General features: G+C 40.7%; 1 protein-coding gene across 4 annotated transcripts; it reads left to right on the top strand.

The window, feature by feature from the left end:
* LOC129865640 (polyadenylate-binding protein-interacting protein 2B-like) lies at window positions 1-27,714 on the top strand. 4 transcript variants are annotated; one of them, XR_008761404.1, is made up of 5 exons: window positions 625-773; window positions 10,623-10,780; window positions 14,444-14,620; window positions 24,989-26,899; window positions 26,985-27,714. XR_008761404.1 is itself a non-coding variant. In XM_055938573.1 (4 exons), the coding sequence occupies exons 2-4, from the start codon at window positions 10,634-10,636 to the stop codon at window positions 25,043-25,045; spliced, it is 381 nt and encodes a 126-aa protein (XP_055794548.1). In that variant the 5' UTR covers window positions 1-228; window positions 10,623-10,633; the 3' UTR covers window positions 25,046-27,714. The 4 variants fall into 4 exon arrangements, 3 of the variants coding, with proteins under 3 accessions (XP_055794548.1, XP_055794547.1, XP_055794546.1); XM_055938573.1 differs by lacking the exon at window positions 625-773 and adding an exon at window positions 1-228 and having other exon boundaries at window positions 24,989-27,714; XM_055938572.1 differs by lacking the exon at window positions 625-773 and adding an exon at window positions 1-242 and having other exon boundaries at window positions 24,989-27,714.

Below are 27,714 nucleotides of genomic sequence, written 5' to 3'. Positions count from 1 at the left end.
CCACGTGACCGTTTTCCTGGCTCGCCTTTGTGGGACAAATCGTGATTTTCGAGTCTCTCTATGGCCAATAATGGGAGAAAACTGACAAAGACGCATATTTACGAGGCTTAAAACGGATGTATTCAATTGTTTTGTGGTGTGGTTCTTTCGCATTTCCGGGAAGACAGGAGACGCCGGCGTCGTTTAGTTTTTAAGACGGGTTTTGTTTATCACATCTCAACTTGGTTGGTGAGTAGTTATTGGTAAGTCGCTATGTTGCTAAGTTAATAGCTGTGCCTGTTTATTTTTATTAAGAATGCCCCCATTGTTCGTTTTGCTTGACAGTTGAATATCAAAACAAAGCTAAGTATGTAACTATAAAGTATATAACGTTAGTGGTTTTCTGAAAACACACTTTGCATTGTCCGTTAGCTAGCTAACATAACGTTGTTTACTCTGCTAGCCAACAAAGTGCTTTTTTTAAAAACTAGCATTGCTTTGAACTGGAGCTATCCACTGTGTCACAAGCAACAACTGTTTAGTAATAGTCTGGTATTTTTGTTTCTATTCCAATATTCAACAAATAAAGCCCTTATACTTACCTTTTCTTACCACTCCGCTACACGCGCGTGTGTTTTTGGTGAAAGAGACGGGAGGGGGCGCGTGTTTGATGTTTGTTCAAGCATACCGACCACGGTGTTCCTAATGTCGTTAGCTAGCCTCGCCTGGAAAGTGTGTTGTTGGAAATACGTTAATTTGTCTGCTTGAAGTAACGCGAAAGCACGAGATGCCAGGTACTACTTCCGAACACCCACTGTCAGTTTGTACGTGGATTTCACAGCCACGCAGTTGAACGCTGAATCTTGCGTTTTGAGCGGTTTCCTTTCTAAATCCCATTAACTTAACTAGCCAGCTAGCATTGCTAGTTTTCCTAACTAGTTGCGTCTCTGACGCATCAATCCATTGTGCCATGTGAATGGAATCCGACGCGTTGTTACATTGCTTTGTGGAGTTCTATAATTTAATATTGCTGTTCCATTTTCCAAAACATGTTCACTGTCAATGTTTTGTGAAATTTAGCTAGCTAGTTAACTCCTAGCTAGCGTTCCGTTATGTTTTCCTTGTAGGCCCATCCGTGGTGGTGGTCGCATGGTCATGGTGTAGCCCGCTAGTATTACCTAGCTAAACCCTCTCTTTTTAACTAACAGTTCGCTAATTTCATGTAACTATTATGTTATAACTTAATGTACTACCTGTGTGTTGTAACCAACCTTGATGTTAGCCCTTTGGGACAAATGTAGCTAACTAGCCTTTTTGACAAGCTGTGACACTGGTTTATTATAAACTAGCAATGGGAGGCAGGGTACTATAACTAGCTAGCATTTAATCCACCACCACGAATTTAGAAGATTTAGCCAAAGTCTTAGTCGAGAATTAAGCATTTCACAAGGCAGAGAAAAACCCAGTGGTGTATTAATACCGCCGATTGAGCAGTGGTCTAAATACATTTGTCCAATAGAAACCTGACGTTTTGGTTCTTAAATCGTAAACTGTTTCCCAAATGAATACACCAGACTAGTAAAACAAATGTGGATAATCAGATAGAAAGCCAGTAGCAACCTACAGGTGTAATCCTGGCATTGTTGATTGTAAAATAAATACAACACGTGGTTTCATTTGTGACGTTAGCTAGCTCTAGCTCATTGTCCTGCACCTCATTAGCATGATATTACTAACTAAGGCACGAGAACTGGAAATGTAACCGTCTGTTAGGACTGATGTTGATGTATTCAACAGCACCAAGCAAACGTTGGGTGGGTGTCATGACTAGCATATAGGCTTGCCCGTGTTGTAGCTGAGTAGCCTAGCTACTGTAGCACACTAGATCTCTATATAACTGCCTATTTTATATATATATATATCAGCCTCGTTTACTTAGATTTGTGTGTATTGGGTATATGTTGTGAAATTGATAGATATTACTGCACTGTCGGCGCTAGAAATAGGCATTTTGCTACACCTGCAATAACATCTGTATGTGACCAACTCATTTGATTTAGATTTGAATGCAATTGCTACACTCATGCAAGTCTCTAGCTGGCTAGCTATGGGGAACACACTTTTCATGCCACTTCGATTCCGAAGTTAATTTTTCATAGCAGGTTAGGAGAATTAACGTAGTAGGTTAGGAGACTACGGTTAGGCTTTGAAAAATTCTCTCCTAACCTGCTACGAAAATCACTTTGTTTTGAGGTGGTGTGAAAAGTGTGTCCCAGCTAGCTACATTGGACTAGTAACTGAAAGGTTGCAAGACCGAATCCCTCGAGCTGACATGGTAAACATCTGTTGTTCTGCCCCTGAACAAGGCAGTTAACCCACTGTTCCTAGGCCGTCATTGAAAATAAGAATGTGTTCTTAACTGACTTGCCTAGTTAAGTAAAGGTAAAATTACATAAGCACCATTACATGGCCCGTTGTGTTGACATCATAGGCCAGATTTTTTTCCTTTGACCATGTCACTTTTTGCCATTGTTTATATTTATTTTTTAGAAAAGCCAATTAATACAATTTTCCCCGTCAAGTTGTCTGGGAGAGAAAAACAAATCTCATTTGCAAAATGCTTTTTTTGCCATTCATTGATGGAAATACATTTGCCAGGTAATGCTAATCAGTCTATGGGTTTATTTGCATAATTTAGTGGGATTAAATTGAAGCGTATGTATTTTATCACACCTGCATGGGATACAGATTTAAACTTGGATATAAGACTACTCTGATGAAAAATGTAGCTAGCCTGCTACAGTTGCAGTAGTAGGTATATGTTGCTTGCTATTATGTGACATTCTTTATTTAGTAGCAGCATGTAGCAAGGGAAAAAGCACCTGCCAGTTTTCTCACCTGAGTCTTGAGATACACTCTCTCACTGTGGGTAGATGGCTAATTAAAAACTACTTGTGCCACATGTGCAGGGCCAAAATAATACAGGGGCTGAATCCCCTGGGCCCAGGAGGGCTAACATTCCAACCACAGGAGCCTGCTCTCAATGTTCAAAATACACCAGAGAGCATAATCTAGCCACAGAGGATCAATAGTTTCCTTTGGCCTATGAATTCTTAACACCCCTTCATCTAAGCTATACGGAATTGTTTTAAGAAGGTAATACCAAGGATCCATATGCTATTTTCAAAATGAAGACCCCTTAGTGTGTGTATATATACACTGCTCAAAAAATGGGACGTTAAAAGGGTGCACATTTGTGGCCTGCTGGAGGTCATTTTGCAGGGCGCTGGCAGTGCACCTCCTTGCACAAAGGCGGAGGTAGCAGTCCTGCTGCTGGGTTGTTGCCCTCCTACGGCCTCCTCCACGTCTCCTGATGTACTGGCCTGTCTCCTGGTAGTGCCTCCATGCTCTGGACACTACGCTGACAGACACAGCAAACCTTTTTGCCACAGCTCGCATTGATGTGCCATCCTGGATGAACTGCACTACCTGAGCCACTTGTGTGGGTTGTAGACACTCCGTCTCATGCTACCACTAGAGTGAGAGCACCGCCAGCATTCAAAAGTGACCAAAACATCAGCCAGGAAGCATAGGAACTGAGAAGTGGTCTGTGGTCACCACCTGCAGAATCGCTCATTTTTTGGGGGTGTCTTGCTAATTGCCTATAATTTCCACCTTTTTGTCTATTCCATTTGCACAACAGAATGTGAAATTTATTGTCAATCAGTGTTGCTTCCTAAGTGGACAGTTTGATTTCACAGAAGTGTGATTGACTTGGAGTTACATTGTGTTGTTTAAGTGTTCCCTTTATTTTTTTGAGCAGTGTAAATATATTTTGTTAATTTCATTTGGCCTTGCCATTGCCCCCCCCCCCCCCCAAAATACTCGAAATTAGGCTTGTTCTGAAGTGTCTGTCTTATATCTGAGATATAATGTATTTAACCTTTCACGAGTATCTACCCCGGGTCCGGGAGCACCCCCCACCCCTCCCCACACTGAGTAGCATCGCTAGCATAGCGTCACAATTAAATAGTAGCATCTAAATATCATTAAATCACAAGTCCAAGACACCTAATGAAAGATACAGATCTTGTGAATAAAGCCACCATTTCAGATTTTTTAAATGTTTTACAGGGAAGACAAAATATGTAAATCTATTAGCTAACCACGTTAGCAAAAGACACCATTTTTCTTTGTCCACCATTTTCTCTCTCCACCAGTAGCTATCACCAATTCGGCCAAATAAAGATATTGATAGCCACTAACCAAGAAAAAACCTCATCAGATGACAGTCTGATAACATATTTATGGTATAGGATAGGTTTTGTTAGAAAAATGTGCATATTTCAGGTATAAATCATAGTTTACAATTGCACCCACCATCACAACTCGACTAGAATAAATACACAGAGCAACGTGTATTACCTAATTACTAATCATAAAACATTTCGTAAAAATACACAGCATACACTAATTGAAAGACACAGATCCTGTGAATACAGACAATATTTCAGATTTTCTAAGTGTCTTACAGCGAAAATACAATAAATCGTTATATCAGCATACCACATGTGCAAACATTACCAGAGCATTGATTCTAGCCAAAGAGAGCGATAACGTAAATATCGCCAAAATATATAAAATTTTTCACTAACCTTCTCAGAATTCTTCAGATGACACTCCTGTAACATCATATTACAACATACATATAGAGTTTGTTCGAAAATGTGCATATTTAGCCACCAAAATCATGGTTAGACAATGACAAAAGTAGCACAGCTGGTCAGAAAATGTCGTGCACCATATTATTTATTTATTTATTTATTTTATTTTTTATTTCACCTTTATTTAACCAGGTAGGCAAATTGAGAACACGTTCTCATTTACAATTGCGACCTGGCCAAGATAAAGCAAAGCAGTTCGGCACATACAACAACACATAGTTACACATGGAGTAAAACAAACACACAGTCAATAATACAGTGAAAAATAAGTCTATATACAATATGAGCAAGTGAGGTGAGAAGGGAGGTGAAGGCAAACAAAATATATATATATATAAATAAATAAAAATATAAAAAGGCCATGGTGGTGAAGTAAATACAATATAGCAAGTAAAGAAACACTGGAATGGTTGGTTTGCAGTGGAAGAAGGTGCAAAGTAGAGATAGAAATAATGGGGTGCAAAGGAGCAAAATAAATAAATACAGTAGGTAAAGAGGTAGTTGTTTGGGCTAAATTATAGATGGGCTATGTACAGGTGCAGTAATCTATGAGCTGCTCTGACAGCTGGTGCTTAAAGCTAGTGAGGGAGATAAGTGTTTCCAGTTTCAGAGATTTTTGTAGTTCGTTCCAGTCATTGGCAGCAGAGAACTGGAAGGAGAGGCGGCCAAAGGAAGAATTGGTTTTGGGGGTGACCAGAGAGATATACCTGCTGGAGCGCGTGCTACGGGTGGGCGTTGCTATGGTGACCAGCGAGTTGAGATAAGGGGGGACTTTACCTAGCAGGGTCTTGTAGATGACCTGGAGCCAGTGGGTTTGGCGACGAGTGTGAAGCGAGGGCCAGCCAACGAGAGCGTACAGGTCGCAGTGGACAGTGATTAGACAGTGATCTAGTCTTATACAAAAATACTCATAAACTTGACTAAAAAATATATGGTGGACAGCGATTGATAGACAATTTAATTCTTAATACAATCGCGGAATTACATTTTTTAAATTATCCTTACTTTTCAATACAGGTTGCGCCAAGCAAAGCTACATCTAACAAAATGGCAGAACGTGCGTTTGACATTTTTCTACAGAACAACGATTTATCATCTTAAAGATTTCTTACTATGAGGCAATCTTCCATCAGATTCTTGGGCAATGAATCCTTTCTTGGGTCTAATCTTCTTTTGGTCGAAAGATGTCCACTTGTCCGTCGAAATGCTCAGTAACGTACGACCGGGACCCCGAAACGTGCCCGGAGCTTCAAAGTCTATTACAAAGCAATGCCTCAAAATCGCACTAAACGGATATAAATTGCTATAAAACGGTTTAAATTAACTACATTATGATGTTTCTAACACCTATAACGAGTAAAAACATGACCGACGCTATATTACTGGCTAAACCAAGACTCGGAAAAAGGCCAGTCAGATATCCTTCTTGCGTAGAGCGCAGACTCCAAAGGAATCCTACTTCCGGTCTTTGGTCATTTATAGAGCCTGTGATTGCGCAATAGACTCCATTCAAATTGTCATCACTTACTGACATCTAGTGGAAGGCGTGGGCAGTGTTTGTATCTCATAGGATTAACAGAGACTTTAAAAACTGATCTGGAACCAGAGGCCAAGATGTCTAAATCTCACACACTGGGAGGAAAAGTGCTGTAGAATGAGTTCTGTTTCACTCAGAGACATAATTCAAACGACTATAGAAACTAGAGAGTGTTTACTATCCAATAATAACAATAATATGCATATTGTACGAGCAAGAATTGAGTACTAGGCAGTTTAATCTGTAGAGTTAATTATGCTAATGCGAAATAGCACCCCCTATAGTTGCAAGAAGTTAACCCCGGTGTCCTGGCTAAATTCCCAATCTGGCCCTCAAACCATCATGGTCACCTAATAATCCCCAGTTTACAATTGGCTCATTCATCCCCCTCCTCTCCCCTGTAACTATTCCCCAGGTCGTTGCTGCAAATGAGAACGTGTTCTCAGTCAACTTACCTGGTAAAATAACGGTAAAAAAAAATGAAGTCATTTAGCAGACGCTCTTATCCAGAGCGACTTACAAGTACATACATTCATACTTTTTTTTTTTTTTACTGGCCCCTCGTGGGAAACGAACCCACAACCCTGGCTTTGCAAGCGCCATGCTCTACCAACTGAGCCACACAGGGCCACTTAATATTTATCTTGCATTACTCATATATGTATACTGTATTCTATACTATTCTACTGTATCTTAGTCCGTTCCGCTCTGACATCGCTCGTCCATATGTATATAGTCGTAATTCATTCCTACTTTGATTTGTGTGTGTTGGCTATATGTGCAATTTGTTAGCTATTACTGCACTGTTGGAGCTAGAAGCACAAGCATTTTGCTACACCCACAATAAATAACATCTGCTAATCACGTGTATGTGACAAATAAAATTTGATGTAGAAGTGCGACATTCGCGGATGTGGTGGGAAAAAAACAGATCTGTATTTTAAACTGACAGTTTGATGGAGATGTTTTATTATGGTAGTAAGATTTCCACGGGGCACGGACATCGGCTCTAGGGTGTTTATTCGGCCCTGCACAGGTGTTACCTCCCTCTAACCTAACAAGCTGCTAAAATTAGGCCTATATGCGTTTGTCTCAAATGACAACCTATTCCCTTTATAGGCTAGTGCACTACTTTTGACCCTTTTATGATTGGAATGATATTAAACAAAATACATTTATCGAAATGTATTCAATTTGTCATTATCGGGGTTAATGGAACTCTTACAACAACATTGACAAAGCTACACACACCTTGTTTATCTAGTTTCATCACAGTGTTTAAAGTGCAGACATATGGTTTTAGTATTGTTTCTTCCCTCTTGGAGTGGTTGTTGACGGTTTGAATGTAAATAAACTACAATATCAAATTTTATTTGTCACTTGCGCCAACTACAACAGGTGTAGACATTACAGTGAAATGCTTACTTACAAGCCCTTAACCAACAATGCAGTTAAGAAAAACATTACAGTACATAAGTGACAATGGCAGAGACATTATGTACAAAATAAGTTACAAATAACGCAACAATAAAAAAACACAATAGCACAATTGGTTTGGGGACCGTAAAACGTCAGCCATCTCCTCCAGCGCCATTGTAGTGATGCAAATAATCATGATATTCTGACAGGTAGGCATACACTACTTTGTAGTTAACATGTAATTGAGAAGGTTTTTGGGAAAGCCTTTCCATCTACTAGAAGGTTATCATTAGCATCATCGGTAATGGCTACACAAAGTGTAGACATATTTGTGCACATGCACGCCGGGGCATTACTGTGTCGTTTCAGAAATTTGCAGGAAAATACAAATCACTGATGCGTTTTGTTCATGTCTTATGATTTTTCTAATAAGTTTAATACTTTTTTTTTATTTTTTATGGTTGAATTCTCTTTTAATGTCTGGATTTTTTCCGCAACACATATTTTATCATGATTGGTCAGCTGCTGTCGGAGGATATTGTGTGAGAGTTGAGTAAACTTTCTTTGAATCAAGTCTTTTCAAAAGGCTGATGAAATGTGTTGCAGATGGAATCCAGACATGTTAACTTCATAAAGCACTTCTACAGCAACTTTTCATGCACACTGGGAACAAACAACACAAGCTTTGCTGTGAAGTCCGGAGTTCGTCAAGGTTGTGTGTTATCTGCCTTACTCTTCAACCTGGCAATAGACTAGGTCATCCAGTGAACAACAGAAGATCAGGCAAGAGACATTGGCTTCACCGATGGCCTGGCTCTTTTATCACACACACCAACATCTAGGCCTACAAGAAAAAACTGACAAGACTCCACTCCAGTGGTTATCAACTGCAGCTAAGCAAAGGTCATGCCCAGGGCTGTTACGGTGACCGTGTGACCGCCTTTGTGGCGGTAATGAGTCATGGCCGCAGTCAAATTCTGTGACCATTTAATCACTGTAACTAGGCTTCTCTGAGCTCTGGTGCTGCCGATTAGCAAGTGTGGTAGTCCACTAATGACTAACTGCCTTGTACTCAGCACCATTGTCCCTCTAATCACTCTGACATCAATGTTTTGAAAATCAAATCAAACGCTTAATGAGCTCATGTTCTGCAACATTTCTATAGGCTATGGATTTGCGTGAGAACAGTGTTTTGATGGCCTATTAAAAAGCAGATCCTATCAGCTTTCTATAGGCTTAGCCTACTTATTTATTTATGAACTTTCTTAATATTAAGTGCTTTGCAACAGCAATATAGTCTACCAGGCTGGCATGAAAATTAACCACAGGAAAGAGTCATCCATTCGCTATTTAAGTGCATAGATTACATATTGTTTTCCCCCACGCCCCTGTTCCGAGACAGGTGCATGATAACGGTACATTCTAAATCAAAACTAAGTTCACACATATTGAGTATATAAAGACCATATTTAATTAGAGTAGTCTGATGGGTGACAATATTAACTTAGCACTTGTGAATGATGCCCAGTGTGTGCAAGCAACAGCGCATGCCTTTTTTTTGTGACTATTTCAAATCAGTCAAACATCTCATGTAGCCTAGCCCATAGGCATATGTAATTTTTTTTTATGTATTTTTTTGTATATTACCTCTTTCTCCAAATTACGATCTTGTCTCATCGCTGCAACTCTCCAATGGGAGAGTTGCACTCCTTAACACCTGCCCGCTTAACCAGGAAGCCAGCTGCACCAATGTGTCAGAGGAAACACCATTCATACTTGACGACCGAAGTCAGCCTGCAGGCGTACGGCCCGCCACAAGGAGTCGCTAGAGCGCAAGTTAAGCACCCCCCCCCCCCAGCCAAACCGTCCCCTAACCCAGATGACGCTGGGACAATTTTGCGCCGCCCTATGGGACTCCCTGTAACGGCTGGTTGTGACAGCCTGGGATCGAACCTGGGTCAACAGTGACGCAGTGCCTTAGACTGCTGCGCCACTCGGGAGATCCGAGGCTTATACAGTTATACAGTGCATTCGGTAAGTATTCAGACCCCTTGGTCACCCGATGGTCATTCTGACAGAGCTCCAGAGTTCCTCTATGGAGATGGGAGAATCTTCCAGAAGGACCACTATCTCTGCAGAACCACACTAATTAGGCCTTTATGATAGTGGCCAGATGGAAGCCACTCCTCAGTAAAAGGCACATGACAGCCCACTTGGAGGCACCTAAAGACTCGGACCATGAGAAAGATTCTCTGGTCTGATGAAACCAAGATTGAGCTCTTTGGCCTGAATGCCAAGCGTCACATCTGGATAAAACCAGGCACCATCCCTACTGTGAAGCGTGGTGGCAGCAGCATCATGGTGTGGGGATGTTTATCAGCGGCAGGGACTGGGCAAAGATGAACAGAGCAAAGTGCGGAGAGATTCTTGATGAAAACCTACTCCAGAGCACTCAGGACCTCAGAATGGGGAGAAGGTACACCTTCCAACAGGACAATGACCCTAAGCACACAGCAACAAGACAATGCAGGAGTGGCTTCGTGACAAGTCTGAATGTCCTTGAGTGGCCCAGCCAGAGACCAGACTTAAACCTGTTTTCGCTTTGTCATCATGGGGTATTGTGTGTAGATTGCTGAAATATTTTTGCTTTATCATTTTCAGAATAAGGCTGTAATGTGAAAGTGTGGAAAGTCAATGGGTCTGTGCTTGGCAGTGAGCTACCCTGAAGGAGCAGAGCCTATAGTGCCAAGACTTGCATTATTCATTGCTTAATGAATGGTTAAATATTGTGGCATTTCTCTCAATCATGTACATTCACTAATAATGAGTAACTTATTGTAGCAGGCATTATAGAAAATTAACACAGGTCTCATAAACAATCTCTCAAGCACAAGCCCACATGCTAGTGAGTAGCCAGCAAAAAAAAAAAAAAAAACATTCATCAATCCATCCCGCCCAATCAGAGCCGTCGGAGATGAGTGGTCCCGAGGTAGCGAAGACGCCGGGGAAGGAAGGCATGGAGGCTGTAGCCAATGGCCATGCAGGAGAGGGTGAACAGGGAGGAGACGATCCCTTCGCTGAGTACATGTGGATGGAGAACGAGGATGCGTACAACAGACAGGTTGGTACACACACAGTAAAATATCATTGTTGCATAAGTGTTCACCCCTTTAGGCAATCCTAAATTAAAATGTGGCGACAAATCAAAGGTTACATGGACTTGCTCTGTTTGAAATGAATGACTTCCCCTTCCTCTGTCCCCCATAGACATCTGTAAGCTCCCTCAGTCAAGTATTGAATGTGAAACTTGTTAGGGAGAGGGGGCAGTATTTGGAATTTTGGATGACTGAGGTCCAAAGTAAACTGCCTGTTACTCAGGCCCAGAAGCTAGGATATGCATGGTAGTATTGGATAGAAGACACTAAAGTTTCTAAAACTGTTATAATTATGTCTGAGTATAACAGAACTGATTTGGCAGGCGCAAACCCGAGGACCAATTTTTTTTTCTGTTGACCTGCCAGGCAATTCCAAGTTTAAGCTATTGAAACCAAAGACTTATGCCTCCCAAATTGCAGTTCTTATGGCTTCAACTAGATGTCAAGTCTTTATACGTGGTTTCAGGCTTGTATTCTGAAAAACCAACAAGGAATAGTTGTTTTATCCTCAGGAAGTCCTATGGCAAAACTAGTCTCATTGAGCGCGTGACCAAGGGCGTGCGCTGCGTTCTTTTCCTTTCCTATTGAAAATAGTTTGCTCCGTATGAAATATTATTGTTTATTTAGATATTAGAGTACCTAATAATGAATTAGAAACGTTGTTTGATTTGTTTGCATAAACTTTACTGGTAACTTTTGGAACTCCTATGTCTGCATTCTGAACGGGTGGATTACTGAACTCAATGACACCTACTAAACTGACTATTTGGGATATAAAGAAGGAACTTATCAAACAAAACGACTATTCATTGTGTTCCTGGGACTCTTGTGATTGCGATCAGAGGAAGATCTTCAAAGGTAAGTGACTTATTTTATCGCTATCTGGGATTTTGTGACGCCTGTGCTTGTTTGGATAATATGCTGTTGTGGGGCGCTGACCTCAGATAATTGAATGCTGTGCTTTTGCCGTAAAGCCTTTTTGAAATCCGACGATGCGGTTAGATTGCCAAGATTCTAAGCTAAAGAATCATGTATGACACTTGTCTTATCATGAAGGTTTAATATTACATTTTCTGTATTTTGAATTTGGTGCTCTACAATTTCACCGGATGTTGTCGGTGGGTCGCTAGCGGGACCCCTGCACCAGAAAGGTTAAGGTTTACTATTTCCTACATTGTAGAATAATAGTGAAGTCAAACTATGATATAACACAATCATGTAGTAACACAGTGTAAAACAAATCCAAATATATTTGAGCTTCTTCAAAGAAGCCACTCTTTGCCTTGACAGCTTTGCACATGCTTGGCATTTTCTCAATCAGCTTCACCTGGAATTATTTTCCAACAGTCTTGAAGGAGTTCCCACATATGCTGAGCAGTTTTTGGCTGCTTTTCCTTCACTCTGCGGTCCAACTCATCCCAAACCATCTCAGTTGGGTAGAGGTCGGGTGATTGGAGGCCAGGTCATCTGATGCAGCACTCCAATCTCCTGCTTGGTCAAATAGCCCTTACACAGCCTGGAGGTGTGTTGGGCAATTGTCCTGTTGAAAAACAAATGATAGTCCCACTAAACTAGAAGGGATGATCTATTGCTGCAGAGTGCTGTGGTAGCCATGCTGGTTAAGTGTGCCTTGAATTTTAAATAAATCAGTGTCCCCAGCAAAGCACCGCGACACATCACACCTCCAGGCTTTCCGGTGGGAACCATACATGCGGAGATCATCCGTTCACCTACTGTGTCTCACAAAGACACGCCGATTGGAACCAAACATCTCATTTGGACTCATCAGACCAAAGGACAGATTTCCACCGGTGTAGTGTCCATTGCTCGTGTTTCTTGGCCCAAGCAAGTCTCTTCTTATTGGTGTCCTTTAGTAGTGGTTTCTTTGCAGCAATTTGACCACAAAGGCCTGATTCACACCGTCTCCTCTGAACAGTTGATGTGTCTGTTACTTGAATTCTGTGAAGCATTTATTTGGGCTGCAATTTCTGAGGCTTTTAACTCTAATGAATGTATCCTCTGCAGCAGAGGTGACTGGGTCTTTTTCTGCTCTTTTGCACACCAGTATTTCTAATTGCACCTCTATCACTCCAGTGTTAATTGCTAAGTTGTAATTACTTTGTCACTATGGCCTGTTTATTGCCTTGCCTCCTTACTTAATTTGCACACACTGTATACAGATTTTTCTGACTGTACGTTTGTTTAACTCTGTTTTTGTCGCACTGTTTTGCTTTATCCTGGCCCGGTCGCAGTTGTAAATGAGAACTTGTTCTCAACTGGCCTACCTGGTTAAATAAAGTCGAAATAAACCATACTTAAAAAATATAATTTTTTCGTGACATTCTCTGTAAACCCTAGACGTGTGTGTGAAAAGCCCAGGAGGCCCGCCGGTTCTGAGATACTGGAAATGGCGTGCCTGGCATCGACGATCCTACCACACTCGGTCTCTTAGGTCACTCATTTTGCCCATTCTTCTAATGTTCAATCGAACAGCAACTGAATGCCTGCTTTATATAGCAATCCATGGCCACGTGACTCACTGTCTGTAGGAGCGAACCATTTTTTGTGAACAGGGTGGGTTATCTAATAAACTGGTCACTGAGTGCATATCAACTATATCCTCCTCCGCTCTCTCTTGGAGGAATTTTCAGAGCAGGGGTTCCTGGAGCGTTGCTTCTGTCTCCCTCCATATATATTGAAGAGAAATGCAACATATAAAGTGTTGGTTTAATGAGCTGAAATAAAAGTGCTCTTCACAGACAAATCCCAGTTTCAACTGTACTGGGCAGATTGTAGATGTGCATGGTGTCGTGTGGGCGAGTGTTTACACCGTTGACATCAGCAAATCAGAGTTCCTTGTGGTGGTGGGGTTATGGTATGGGCATGCATAAGCTACGGACAACGAACACTTGCATATCGATGGAAATTTGAATGGGCAGAGATACTGTGACGAGTTCCTGATGCCCATTGACATGCCTTTAATTCGCTGCCATCGCCTTATGTTGCAGCATAATGATCTGTACACAATTCTTGGAAGCTGAAAATGTCCTAGTCCTTCCATGGCCTGCATACTCACCAGACATGTCACCCATGAAGAATGTTTTGATGCCCTGGTTCGACGTGTACAACAGTGTGTTCCAGTTCCCGCCAATATCCAGCAACTTTGCACAGACATTGAAGAGGAGTGGGACAACATTCCACAGGCCACAATCAACAGCCTAATCAACTCTGTGAAGGAGATGTGTCACTCTGCATGAGGCAAATTGTGGTCACAAGATACTGACTGGTTTTCTGATCTACGCCCCTACCTTTTTAAAAAAAACATTTTTTTAAAGGTACGGGATCTGTGACCAATTGAAAAAGAAAAGGCGAGCCGCACACTAGGAGCTCAGTTGCAATAATTTAACCTAATAACCAACATTTCGACAGACAAGCTGTTTTCATCAGGGTTGTCTCCAACAGATGCATATCTGTATTCTCAGTCATTTGAAATCCAAAGATTAGGGTTTAATACATTTTATTTTAATTGACAGATTTCTATGAACTGTAACACAGTAAAATCTTATTGTTGCATGTTTTTATATTTGTCCAGTGTAGATACTAAACCCTCTCTCCTTTGTCACTGTTAGGTTGAAGAGGAATTGTTGGAGCAGGAGTTCTTGGAGCGTTGTTTCCAGGAGATGTTAGATGAGGAGGACCAGGATTGGTTCATCCCGGCCAGAGACCTCCCCTCAGGGGTGGGGCAGATCCAGCAACAGCTCAATGGCTTGTCAGTCAGTGACAGAGGAAACGCAGAGGATATGGCGGTGAGCATGGAACACACACACACACACACACGTCAGCCAGATCCAGCAACAGCTTAAAGGCCTGTCAGTTGGTAATGGGGGAAACGCAGACAATATGGCGGTAGAGGGAAGTGCTGAACACACGCACAGCATTTTACGTGTCTTTTTTGTCGAGGAAAATTTTCTGTGGAAACACAGCTTACAGACCCTCCTCACGCAATCAACTTCGCCAAGATGTGTTGAGTTTCCTTGTAGCGTTATAAAATGTGAAGCCAGCTTTATATCCTGTCTGAGTCTTTTATTAACCTCTCTGGGATATGTGGGACGCTAGCAATAAAAATTTAACTTTCATGAAATCACACATGCAATACACCAAATTAAAGCTACACTTGTGAGTCCAGCCAACGTGTCTGATTTCAAAAAGGCTTTACGACGAAAGCACACAACGATTATGTTCGTACATAGCCACAGAAAAACACAGCCATTTTTCCAGCCAAAGAGAGGAGTCACAAAAAGCATAAATAGAGAGAAAATTAATCACTAACATTTGATCTTCATCAGATGACACTCACAGGACTATAAAGTTCATATTTATATCCAAAAATCTCAGTTAACATTGGCGCGTTACGTTCAGTAATGTTTTGCTTCCAAGACATCCAGTGATTTTGCAGAGCCACATCAATTTACAGAAATACTCATTATAATTGTTGATAAATACAGGTGTTATGTATGGAACTTTAGATGCACTTCTCCTTAATGCAACCGCTGTGTCAGATTTCGAAAAAGCACACCATGCAATAATCTGAGTACAGCGCTCAGAGCCCAATCAACCCAAAGAGAGATCCTCCATGTTGGAGTCAACAGAAGACAGAAATAGCATTATAAATATTTACTTACCTTTGATCTTAATCATAATGCACTCCCAGGAATCCCAGTTTCACAATAAATGTTTGATTTGTTCCATAAAGTCCATCATTTATGTCCAAACACCTCCTTTTTGTTCGCTCGTTTAGTACACAATCCAAACTGACGACGCGCTGGCAGGTCCAGGTGAAAGTTCAGACAAAGTCATATTACAGTCTGTAGAAACATGTCAAACTAAGTATAGAATCAATCTTTAGGATGTTTTTATCATAAATCTTCAATAAGTTTCCAACCGGAGAATTCCTTTGTCTTCAGAAATGCTATGAAACGCAAGTGACCTCATGTGAATGCGTGTGACAAGCTTGTGGCCCTCTGCCAGACCTCTGATTCAATCTCCTTTATAGTAGAAGCATCAAACAAGGTTCTATAGACTGTTGACATCTAGTAGAAGCTCTAGGAAGTGCAACATGACCCCATTTCCACTGTATCTTGGATAGGCAAAGAGTTGAAACACTAAAAAAGCCTGCCATATGAGTTCTGTTATACTCACATACATCATTCAAACAGAAAACACTCTGAAGTTTCTAAAACGATCTAAATCTACTAATTATATGCATATTCTGGCTTTTAGGACATAGTAGCAGGCAGTTTACTATGGGCACCTTTTTAATCCAAGCTACTCAATACTGCCCCTGTCCCAAAGAAGTTAAAGCATGTTAAACAATGTTTCTCTTTGCTGCTTTCCGTTAAATCATGTATGCATGACCAGACATACAGAATGGAGTGAAGGAAAACAATTATAACGCTTGACACGTGTAAAAAAACATAATTGTTAAACAGATAAAAAAGAATGTGGTTAAACAGACTAACATACAACATCTGGTCATAAAAAAAGGATGACAAAATCAACTTCAGGTCCATTTCCACACAATAGAAAGCTTCAATCTTCCTCCAACATACTGTCCACTTGGAGTGCAGTAACAGATAGCCTAAGCTTTCTTTGAGACATGAGAGGTTTCACTAAAACTTGAGTCATACTCTGTTTATATTGCTTAAAATAAATGTGTTCATATGGGCAGAATATTATCTACTCTAAACATTCGACCACCTAATGCACCCCCTTCTGCCCCCAGCACAGACGCAATTTCGTAGGGGCATGGACTCTACAAGGTGTCAAAAGCGTTCCAAAGGGATACTGGCCCATTTTGACTCCAATGCTTCCCACAGTTCTCAAGTTGTCTCGATGTACTTTGGGTGGTGTACCATTCTTGATACACACAAGTAACTGTGGATAAACCCAGCAGCGTTGCAGTTTTTGAAACACTCAAACTGGTGCGCATGGCACCTTGTACTATACCCTATTCAAAGGCACTTAACAAGTCCAATACAGCAAATGAAAGGTACACATCTTGTGAATCCAGCCAACATGTCCGATTTTTTTTAAAATGTTTTACAGCGGAAACAGCACGTATATTTGTTAGCTCACCACCAAATACAAAAAAGGACAGACATTTTTCACAGCACAGGTAGCATGCACAAAGCCAACCTAACTAACCAACAAACAACTTCATAAGATGACAGTCTTATAACATGTTGTTCAATAAATCCATGTTTTGTTCGAAAAATGTGCATATTTCAGGTATAAATCATAGTTTACATTGCAGCTATAATCAGAAATTGCACTGAAAGCAGACAGAATAATTAGACACCAACGCCAAATACCTAAATACTCAAAATAAAACATTTCTGAAAAATGCATAGTGTACAGCAAATGAAAGACAGGCATCTTGTGATTCCAGACAATATTTCCAATTTATTAAGTGTTTTACAGCGAAAACACAATATAGCGTTATATTAGCTTACCACAATAGCCAAAAACACAAGCCGTTTCCCAGCAGTAAAAGTTAGAGATCGTAACAAACCAGTAAAGGATATATAATTTGACTAACCTTGATAAGGTTCATCAGATGACAGTCCTATAACGTCAGGTTATACATACACTTATGTTTTGTTTGAAAATGTGCATATTTAGAGCTGAAATCAGTGGTTATACATTGTGCTAACGTAGCTACTTTTTCCCACAACGTCCAGATTTTTTTTCTGACACACATATTCTGACCAACTAGCTATTCATAAACATAACTAAAAAATACATGTTGTGCATCTATCATTTCCTATACTAGTTCTTAATGCAATCGCCGTGTTAGAATTCTAAAAATAACTTCATTACGACATCCAGCTTAGGTATGGCGAGAGTACCCAAAAGCTGGGCGCAAACGACTAGTTCATAAAATGGGTCCTACTTTTGCTGATTTTCCATCAGAATATTGTACAAGGTGTCCTTTGTCAAGAACAATCGTTGTTTGGATTTAGAACGTCCTCTTTCCCTCTCGAATTAGCAAGCGCACTAGCCAAGTGGCGCGAAGCTCTCCTTTCTGAACAAAGGCACACAACGCAACACGCCTAACGTCCCGAATAAATTTCAAAAATCTAATAAAACTATATTGAAAAAACATACTTTACGATGATATTGTCACATGTATCAAATAAAATCAAAGCCGGAGATAGTAGTCGCCTGTAACGAAAGCTTTTCAGAAGGCAATTCCAGGTCCAACCTCGCGCCTTCCTGAAAACAGGAAATGGGTGACACGTCATTCCAAGAGGATTCATTCCACTTCAGACCAAGATAAACACTCCATTTCTTCTCTCACTGCGTCTTGACATCCAGGGGAAGGTGTATGACATGCATGTATACTAATACGTATCATGCCCATTTATAGGCAGGACCTAGAAGAGAGCATCGATTTCAGATTTTCCGCTTCCTGGTCAGGAAGTTTGTGCCAAATGAGTTCTGTTTTACTCACAGATATAATTCAAACTGTTTTAGAAACTAGAGTTTTCTATCCAATAGTAATAATAATATGCATATTGTACGAGCAAGAATTGAGTACGAGGCCGTTTTAAATTGGGCGCGTTTTCCCCCAAAGTGAAAACAGCGCCCTCTGTCCTCAACAGGTTAAATATTTTGTCTTGCCCATTCACCCTCTGGCACACAATCCGTGGTTTTAAAAATAATTTTCATCCCCTTTTATCTACATCAGTGTTTCCCAAACTCGATCCTCGGGACCACAAGGGGTGCAGCTTTTAGGGGAAAAAAACTATCACTACACAGCTGACTCAAATAATCAACTAATTATCACATTGGGGTCCTGAGGACTGTTTGGGAATCACTGATCTACACTGCTTTGAAGTGGATTTAACAATTGACAATTGTCATGTCCCCTAAGCGGTTCACTTAATTTTTACTTGGGAAATTAATATTTAAATGTGCACATAATTAACTTTTGCCATTAATGCAAACATTTGTTTTGTTGCATTTATTTGATAAAAAAATACTTTCATGATTATTGATTTAAAATCACACAATTTTAGCTCTGTCCCTCAGTCTACACTCAACCCCGTCATGCCAACCAAACTCCACCAATAAAAATGGTCAATTCACCCTTATGTGCAATCATTAACAGGAAGTGACATTTTTTTCAACTGAATGGTACAGAAACGGGCAAGTAATCACATGTGTTTTTTTTAAGTCCGGTGGGGATCGTCGAGCTGACCAACTCAACCATGTTAGATGAAATAAAGATGGAAAACTAGTACTTATCAATGTCTATTCATGGGTTGAAGTATAAATCTATCAATATCATGCACACATGGGGTATCTTGTTTTTCTCCACTTGAGGAGCAGAGGCCATTTGAGCCAAAAAAACTCAACCGTCACGTTTCATTGTAACAGGGTTGTGTTATTTATGGATATTGCATCTAAACAAATGAATTATACATATTGTTTATATTCACTTATAAACATGCTGTAATGTGTTCCATGTGAACAAAATATATTTTAAGGCAAATAGCCTGGTGGTAGGAGAGTTGGGCAAGACTTAACTTCGGTTGTTCCTTTTTAAGTCACTCTAGATCCTAAATTACTCAAGGATTATAGTGTATATATTCTAAGAATCTTTGCTTTAACATTATCCATTGAAACGTCTAGGGAATGATGGCACCCACATCAGCAGCAGAAAGACAAAGGCAGTGTCGAGCACGTCAAAATGCTGACCCAGAAAAAAGGGAACAATATCTTGAGAGAGCGTGTCAGATGGGAAAGAAATGTTGAGGCAGGGAAAAAGATAAGTATCAGTGTTTTAAGTGAACGAGACCAGTGGAACAGCATACAAAAGAAGCAAGGAGAGGAAATGAGCATGTGCGATGGAGATGATGCCAAGCCCGATTGAAAGCGTTGCCCTCCACCATGAGAATACACCAGGTCATCATCCTTGCTCCTGGTGAGCTGATGTCTCGTGATGTCAGCTGCCTTTGTTCAACAAAGAAGGACCTAAGCTGTACATGCTTTAACACACATCACTTCAATTTCAGGCAGAAGGTCCTGGCTGCTCCAGAACAGCCAGCCAATGAGGAAAATCCACAAGCTGTAGACAAATCCAAGTCTTTTTGGTTAGTGGTGTGTGTAGTGGAATATGATGACCTGTATTCAGGCACGCATCATCCTCGGCACGGATGGAATGAGTGTATATAAGTGAAATGTTTGCGTCATGTAGGACCAAACAAATTTTTCTGGCCTTCTCAAGACGACATCCACTGGTGTCAATTGGATGAAGTCCTTGATCAAATTTGTCACATGCGCCGAATACAACAAGTGTAGGCCTTACAGTGAATTGCTTACTTACAAGCCCTTAACCAACAATGCAGTTAAGAAAATGCCCCCCCCTAAATAAAAAAAAAAAAGAGGTGAGGAAAAATAATTTGAAGAGCAGCAGTAAATCATAATAACGGGAATATATATACAGGGGTTGCCGGTAGAGTCAATGGGTGGCGGCACCGGTGTCGACGATTCCACCCCCGCAGCGTGTGACATCCCGCCTCGTTGAGAGAGATGTGTGGGCCAGACTCTCAGGAAGAAAACCATGAATTAATGAATATGGTGCTCCAGAGAAGGATAGTCATGCTGACAGTAGTGCTGTAGTTAGCTGTTCTAGCATTTCTAAACGCCCTTGGAAAATGTTCCTACAGTTTGACACGAACTTTTTTGATAACTCTAATGCGTGATGGTTTTTATTTGTTTAGATATTTACTGCAGTTTGGTTAATAAAACCCAGAGTATTCTAAATATATCTAATGTCCTTATTACGTGGTTGCATACAATGAAATGCAATGTTTTGGGGTAAATCTTAGAGGGATTTTGATAGTAAACTAATTTATATGGAAACTGATGTCTCTTTAACCCTTTCACAGTTTTCAACCCTAGTCTCAACCCCGTCAAATGACAATATTTGGTAAATAAAATGGCAAAGAAGAATATGAATTTAATGCTTTCTGAGCTCAGTCTGAAATGTTAAGCACAATCTGAAGAAGATTAGTTAATTCTGAATTGAAAGCATTTTTTTATTTAAATGAGCTCGCTGACTGTGTATTTCAGGGTTTAATATAGTAAATTTGAGGTTTTACATGAATTGTATATTATAATAGTTGGTTTGGGGAACACATGAGCATTAGGTAAATGTTGCTTTTATAACAAGTATCTTTTTATAATTATATTCAGACGACGTCCATATTGTCTGTGACAGGGTTGAAGATAAATGTGTCCATATCAGACAAATTGACAATAAAAGGGCTTTAATGTCGGAGTTGGGGAATATGTTTTCTTGAAGGTTTAATATGTAGTTAATGTTGTGGGGTGTTCAGAAAATGCATTTTAGCTTTTAAAAAAATAGTATACTTCTAAAATATATTTCCGCAGCCCAAGAATGACCCATAGGTCAAATGGATTTTGTAATGGCCTATGTCGTTTCATTATGATACGGAAAATGTAGGCTATTTCAAAAGAACAGAATCCCTTAATGAGTTGACCTTAACGGCTATTATACTAAAGCTCTATCTGAGGTTTAACTTTGAAGGCAAGGGCATCTTTTAAAAACGTTTTGATTCTCACCTCATGTCTTGATAATATGAATGAGAATGTAGTCCATTTGTTTTGAAATCAGTATTTGTCAATTTCTCCCATTTTTAATCAAAAAATATGCATGAGATTCACAAGACTATAACATTGTAATAAAATTTGTTGAAACAGGGTTCAAGTTGATTGTCTAATTTCACGGATAAATGCTTTATATTGATAGACAAAACACTGCCATTAATACAAGGTGCACATTTTTTTATGCACGATTTTGGATAAGTACATTTTGGGGGGGAATGTGTTACATTCCCATGACAACAGAATACGTTTCTCTTTAGGTCATACTTAAATGTAAAATAATAGGCACACAAACTAAAGTATGCTGCTAATGAACAATAATTAGGCCTAGTTGATTACCTTTGAAACTATCCTCTGAACTGCCGGATCTGAGTTGGATAGGGGGTTGGATAGATGGCTTTGAATAGTCCAGCAATTGAATTGCAAGTTGTTCATGTTAATAATCCATATAGTGTGCTTTAAAAGATCTTGCACTACTACCCTCAGCATTTATTATTTTTAGAGGAGGTCAGAACAAGCAATGGAACCTGAATTCTTCCTCTGTGCTTGGAAAAAAATATCCTGGTGCATGAAGGGGGACACCGACAGACATGACCAAAAGTATGTGGACACCTGCTCGTCAAATCTCATTTAAAAATCCTGGGCATTAAATATGGCATTAGTCCCCCTTTTGCTGCTATAACAGCCTCTACTCTTCTGGGAAGGCTTTCCAGTAGAACATTGCTGTGGGACTTCCTTCCATTCAGCTACTAGAGCTTTAAGGAGGTCGGGCACTGATTGTGGGCTGTAGGCCTGGCTCGCAGTCGGCGTTCCAATACATTCCAAAGGTGTTTGATGGTGTTGAGGTCAGGGCTCTTTGCAGGCCAGTCAAGTTCTTCCACACCGATCTCGACAAACCATTTCTGTATAGACCTTGCTTTGTGCACGGGGGAATGGTCATGCTGAAATAGGAAAGAGCCTTTCCCAGACTGTTGCCACAAAGTTGGAAGCACAGACCTGAAAAAGGTTTAGAATGTCATTGTATGCTGTAGTGTAAAGATTTCCCTTCACTGGGAACTAAGGGGCCTAGTCCGAACCATGAAAAACAGCCCCACACATCATTCCTCCTCCACCAAACTTTATTTTCGGCACTCTACGTTGGGGAAGGTAGCGTTCTCCTGTCATCCGCCAAACCCAGATTAGTCCATCGGACTGCCAGATGGTGAAGCGTGATTCCTCACTCCATAGAACGAGTTTCCACTGCTCTGTTCCAATTGGGATGAGCTTTACACCACTCCAGCCGACGCTTGACATTGCATGGTAGTCTTTGGCTTTTGTGCGGCTAATTGGTCATGGAAACCCGTTTTTCATGATTCTACAGACGAACAGTTGTTGCTTCCAGAGGCAGTTTGGAACTCTGTAGTGAGTTGTGACTGAGGACAGACTATTTTTACGCACTACATCCCTCGGCGGTCCCGTTCTGTGAGCTTGTGTGGTCTACCACTTTGCGTCTGAGCTGTTGTTGCTCCTCGACGTTTCCACTACACAATAACAGCACTTACAGTTGACCGGCGCAGCTCTAGCAGAAATTTGACTTGAACCGACTTTTTGGAAAGGTGGCATCCTATGACTACCACGTTTTAAAGTCCCTGAGCGCTTCAGTAAGGTCATTGTACTGCCAATGTTTAGCTATGGAGATTGCATGGCTATGTGCTCGATTTTATACATTTGTCAGCAACTGGTATTGCTGAAATTGCAGAATCCACTAATTTGAAGGGGTATCCACATACTTTTGTGTATATACATGTCCTTTTGGAAGTGCACCGAGTATGATGCTTTCCTATGCCGAAGTTGCCTAATCCTCACTGATGGTTATCTAGAGTGCTCGGCTTCAGATCCGAAAGGTGAATGTCCTGAAGGAGAGAAGCATGGAGACCCAAGAAGAAACCAACCAAGTTGTGGACTGTGGTACACATGGATGGCCTGTGTCTATTTGGGGAGAAATGCTCTCTCTGGAAAAACATGAAGTTGACGCACCTACAAAAGAACTAACCGGCATGGCCCCTGTAGCTACATCCCTCTCTGAACTCGTCATCCCTGACAGCTGTAAGGGCTACAATGGAGAGCTGTTCCTCCAGCAAGCCAAAATTCAGATCTTTACAACCACATGCAACTCTTAAGTACTGGTTTACAGATGGAATATTCAAGACACCCCCCCCCCCCCCCCCCCCCCTCCTTTTGTATAGATATAGTATAGTCTGTTTTTAGCCTTCAGCCTTTTATATAACCATATGAATGAATTTATATAAAATATTCTGCCCATATGAGCAATTATTTATATAGGCCTAGGCTACAGTATTCTGCGAATATATTTTTGGCGATATTTGAACCAATTTCTGTAAGATATACATGCATATCGATATTTTGTATGTGTATGGACAGTTGAAGTTGGAAGTTTACATACACCTTAGCCAAATACATTTTTACAATTCCTGACATTTAATCCTAGTAAAAATTCCCTGTTTTAGGGCAGTTAGGATCAGCATTTTTTTTTTAGGAATGTGAATTGTCAGAATAATAGTAGAGAATGCTTTATTTCAGCTTTTATTTCTTTCATCACATTCCCAGTGGGTCAGAAGTTTACATACACACAATTAGTATTTGGTAGCATTGCCTTTAAATTGTTTAACTTGGGTCAAACGTTTCAGGTAGCCTTCCACAAGCTTCCCACAATAAGTTGGGCGAATTTCGGCCCATTTTTTTTAAAGGTAGGTGCGTGGATCAGAAGAATTATCTGATTTGACCACCATTTGCCTTATGCAGCACGACATCTTCACATAGTTGATCAGGCTGTTGATTGTGGAATGTTGTCCCACTCCTCTCTCAGGAACACGCTGTCGTACATGTTGATCCAGAGCATCCCAAACATGTTCAATAGGTGACATGTCTGAGTATGCAGGCCATGGAAAAACTGGGACATTTTCAGCTTCCAGGAATTGTGTACAGTTCCTTGCGACATGGAGCAATGCATTATCATGCTGAAACCTGAGGTGATCGCGGCGGATAAATGGCACGACAATGGGCCTCAAGAACTCGTCATGGTATCTCTGCATTCAAATTGCCATTAATAACATGCAATTGTGTTTGTTGTCTGTAGCTTATGCCCGCCCATACCATAACCCCACCTCCACCATGGGGCACTCTGTTCACAACGTTGACATCAGCAAACCGCTCTGCGGTTGTGAGGCCTGTTGGACATACTACCAAATTCTCCACAATATTATGCGTTGTGGTGATGCTTCTGCATGGAACACACACACTTTAAGGAAAACCCATTCACTTACACACACCATATTCTGTACAACAATGGTCTTGTCGTTGTAAAATGTAAATTAGTTTGTACAATTTGTGGGTTCTCACACTTTCTCTCTCTCTCTCTCCTTAATCACTCCACTCCTCCATCCCTCAACCCCCCCCACTCCATCTATCTATCTCTGCAGAGGAAAAGCAACTTGAACCCTGATGCGAAGGAGTTCGTTCCGGGAGTGAAATACTAGGAGTCCCCCTCAACCCCAGGGAGCACAAACACTCACGTTCACATAACCTTGCAGAGACTCTGGCGGCCTTGACCGCAAAACACACACAGGTCCAGGGTGTGTAGGTAGAAACCTGTAAGGGGGTGGGGGAACTTATTTTCTTTAAGATTTTTATTTTATTTGTTTCAACTTGTTTAAAAGGTTAAAGGACAGGGGCGGGGTATCAGTATCAACAGAGCCCTATAGAGGGCGCTGCTGCTGCATTCAAGGGATATATCCCAAATAGTACCCTATTCCCTATGTAGTGCACTACTTTTGACCAGGGCCCAGATTCACAAAACACTTCTAAACGTAAAAACTTACAAACTAGCTTGTTTTTATTCTTAAGTGCATTATCTTAAGATTTAATGATTTTCTTATGAACTTCTCAATCTTCTTAAGATGTTTGTTGCTAGGCAACCGTTTTAGCAAGCAATGGCAATCATGTTCGCATATTTATTACTGTTCTAAAACTTGGGTTTAAAATTATCAATACTGAAACTTTTAGATTAAGTTTGTGAAATAAACATGTTCAATTGCTTTAAATATTATTTATGATGAAATTAATGAAATTAGATACTTAAAAATAAAGTCTTTAATTTTTACTTAGGGAGAAAATGTGCAATAACATTTCCAATAACCTTTTTGAGGAATCGCAACTTTGCTTAACTTTCTTAACTTTTTTTCCCCTTAAGACATTTCTTCTTAAATATAGATTTAATGTTTTGTGAATCTGGGCCCAGGGCCCTACCATTGTGGGCCCTGATCTAAAGTAGTGCACTCCATAGGAAAACGGGTGCTTTTTCGGACGCATATAAAGGCATACATATACAGAGAAATTGCAAACTCTTGATTTTCCGACTTTATTTTTTACTTTTCATGGTTGCCATGTTGGCACCTAAAAGTTCCATGCTAATACAACAAGCGAATTGCAAATGATACCCTGTTCCACCATACAGTGCACTACCTAGTAAAAATAGGGTGCCATTTTGAGATCTGCATTTATACGTTTCATGGCAGCTTTGTTGGCGCCAGAATGTTCCACAACGTTACCATTCTAATTGGAATCCAACTACGAATGTAATTATTGTTGATGAACGACGACTGGAGCCAACGTGGACGACACAGTTGGCCGTTCTAGATTTCTGTTACGACGGACCTCTGGTCACAATATGACATTACTCTTCTGTCTCATTTCCTGTTATCACATCATCATCATACAGACTCACTCTGTGTAGAGCTGTTTTTATTTCTCATGAGCCCGGTTCCAAACCAATTACTCATCTTTCCTATCCCCTACACCCTTTAAACTCAACTCCTGACCTCGAAGCCAGTTCCGCTGCATTTTTTTATCTTTCCCTCTAATCAGGAACTGATTTTAGTACTGGGACACCAGGTGAGTGCAATTAATTATCAGGTAGAACAGAAAACCAGCAGGCTCTGACCCTTGTATGGTAAGAGTTGAATACCCCTGCCCTACACCATTGTTCACTACCTCCTTGTGGGTGAAAAGGTTGAAGTTTTATTCCCCGTAGGCTGCGCTTACACAGTCACTCAAGTTCGGATATTTTTTTCCCACTAATTGGTCTTTTGACCAATTACATCAGATCTTTTCCAATCAAATATTTTTGAGCTGTTCTGATTGGTCAGAAGACCAATTAGTGAAAATTATCAGAATTGGGCTGCTAAACGCCGCAATATAGTCCTACTTTTAATCAGAACCTGGCGTCCTGATCTAAAGAAGTGCATAATTTGAGGTGTCACGTGATGGGGAACCAGAGTGCATGGGTTAGGGTATTGGTGTTTGGTTTGTAACTAGGCCGTTCCCTGGAATGGGTCTCAAATGGCACCCTATTCCCTTTATAGTGCACTACTTTTGACCTGTGCTCTGGTCAAAAGTAGTTCACTCAATGGGGAATAGGGTGCCATTGCCTCTCGCAGTACTGAAGGAATGGAAGCATCATGTTTAACTTTGTTGGATCAATAATGTTGATCAATACATTATCAGGTTTATCTGTTAATCAATCTCGTTTTTAGAGGAGCAAGGTGTTTGTCTCTTGGGTTTCCGTAGCCTGTGGTCAAAACGGGAATGGATGTGTCCCCCAAATAGCACCCTATGCCCTTATTTTTTTAAATTGAACCTTTATTTAAGTAGGCAAGTCAGTTAAGAACAAATTCTTATTTACAATGGCGTCCTACCATGGCCAAACCCGGACGACGCTGAGCCAATTGTGCGCCGCCCTATGGGACTCCCAATCACGGCCGGATGTGATGCAGCCTGGATTCGAACCAGGTACTGCAGTGCAGCCTCTTGTTCTTCTGTCATAGTGCCCTACTTTTAACTAGGGCCCATAGCACTCCCTATGAGCTCTCAAAGGGTCCTGGTTAAAAGTGGTGCACTACATAGGCAGTTGGGTACCATTTATGGGGGGGGGGGAAACGCTAGGTTAGTGTCTCGGAGGTTTAAAATGAATGGGTGGGACTTGAGCTAGGGTTGACCAACCACAGGCCACGTGCACCCTGAGTCAACCAATAGGAATTGTCTGCCAGTTGGATTTACATGAAAATAATGGATTTTGCGTTGGAAAAAGTCCTAACGACCCAAAGTACGAATTTCAATACAAAAAGATGAATAAAAATGTGAAACTGCA

Source organism: Salvelinus fontinalis, chromosome 11 (genome assembly GCF_029448725.1).
Source record: "Salvelinus fontinalis isolate EN_2023a chromosome 11, ASM2944872v1, whole genome shotgun sequence".
NCBI lineage: Eukaryota > Metazoa > Chordata > Actinopteri > Salmoniformes > Salmonidae > Salvelinus > Salvelinus fontinalis.
Note: the sequence above shows the minus strand (reverse complement) of the source record. Positions and strands in the feature narration are given on the sequence as shown.

Bases quoted from the DNA above. Each gene is read 5' to 3' on its own strand.
- LOC129865640 (XM_055938571.1), top strand. The intron at 10,781-14,443 runs GTTGGTACACAC...TGTCACTGTTAG, and splicing joins AGGATGCGTACAACAGACAG to GTTGAAGAGGAATTGTTGGA. The intron at 14,621-24,988 runs GTGAGCATGGAA...CTATCTCTGCAG, and splicing joins GAAACGCAGAGGATATGGCG to AGGAAAAGCAACTTGAACCC.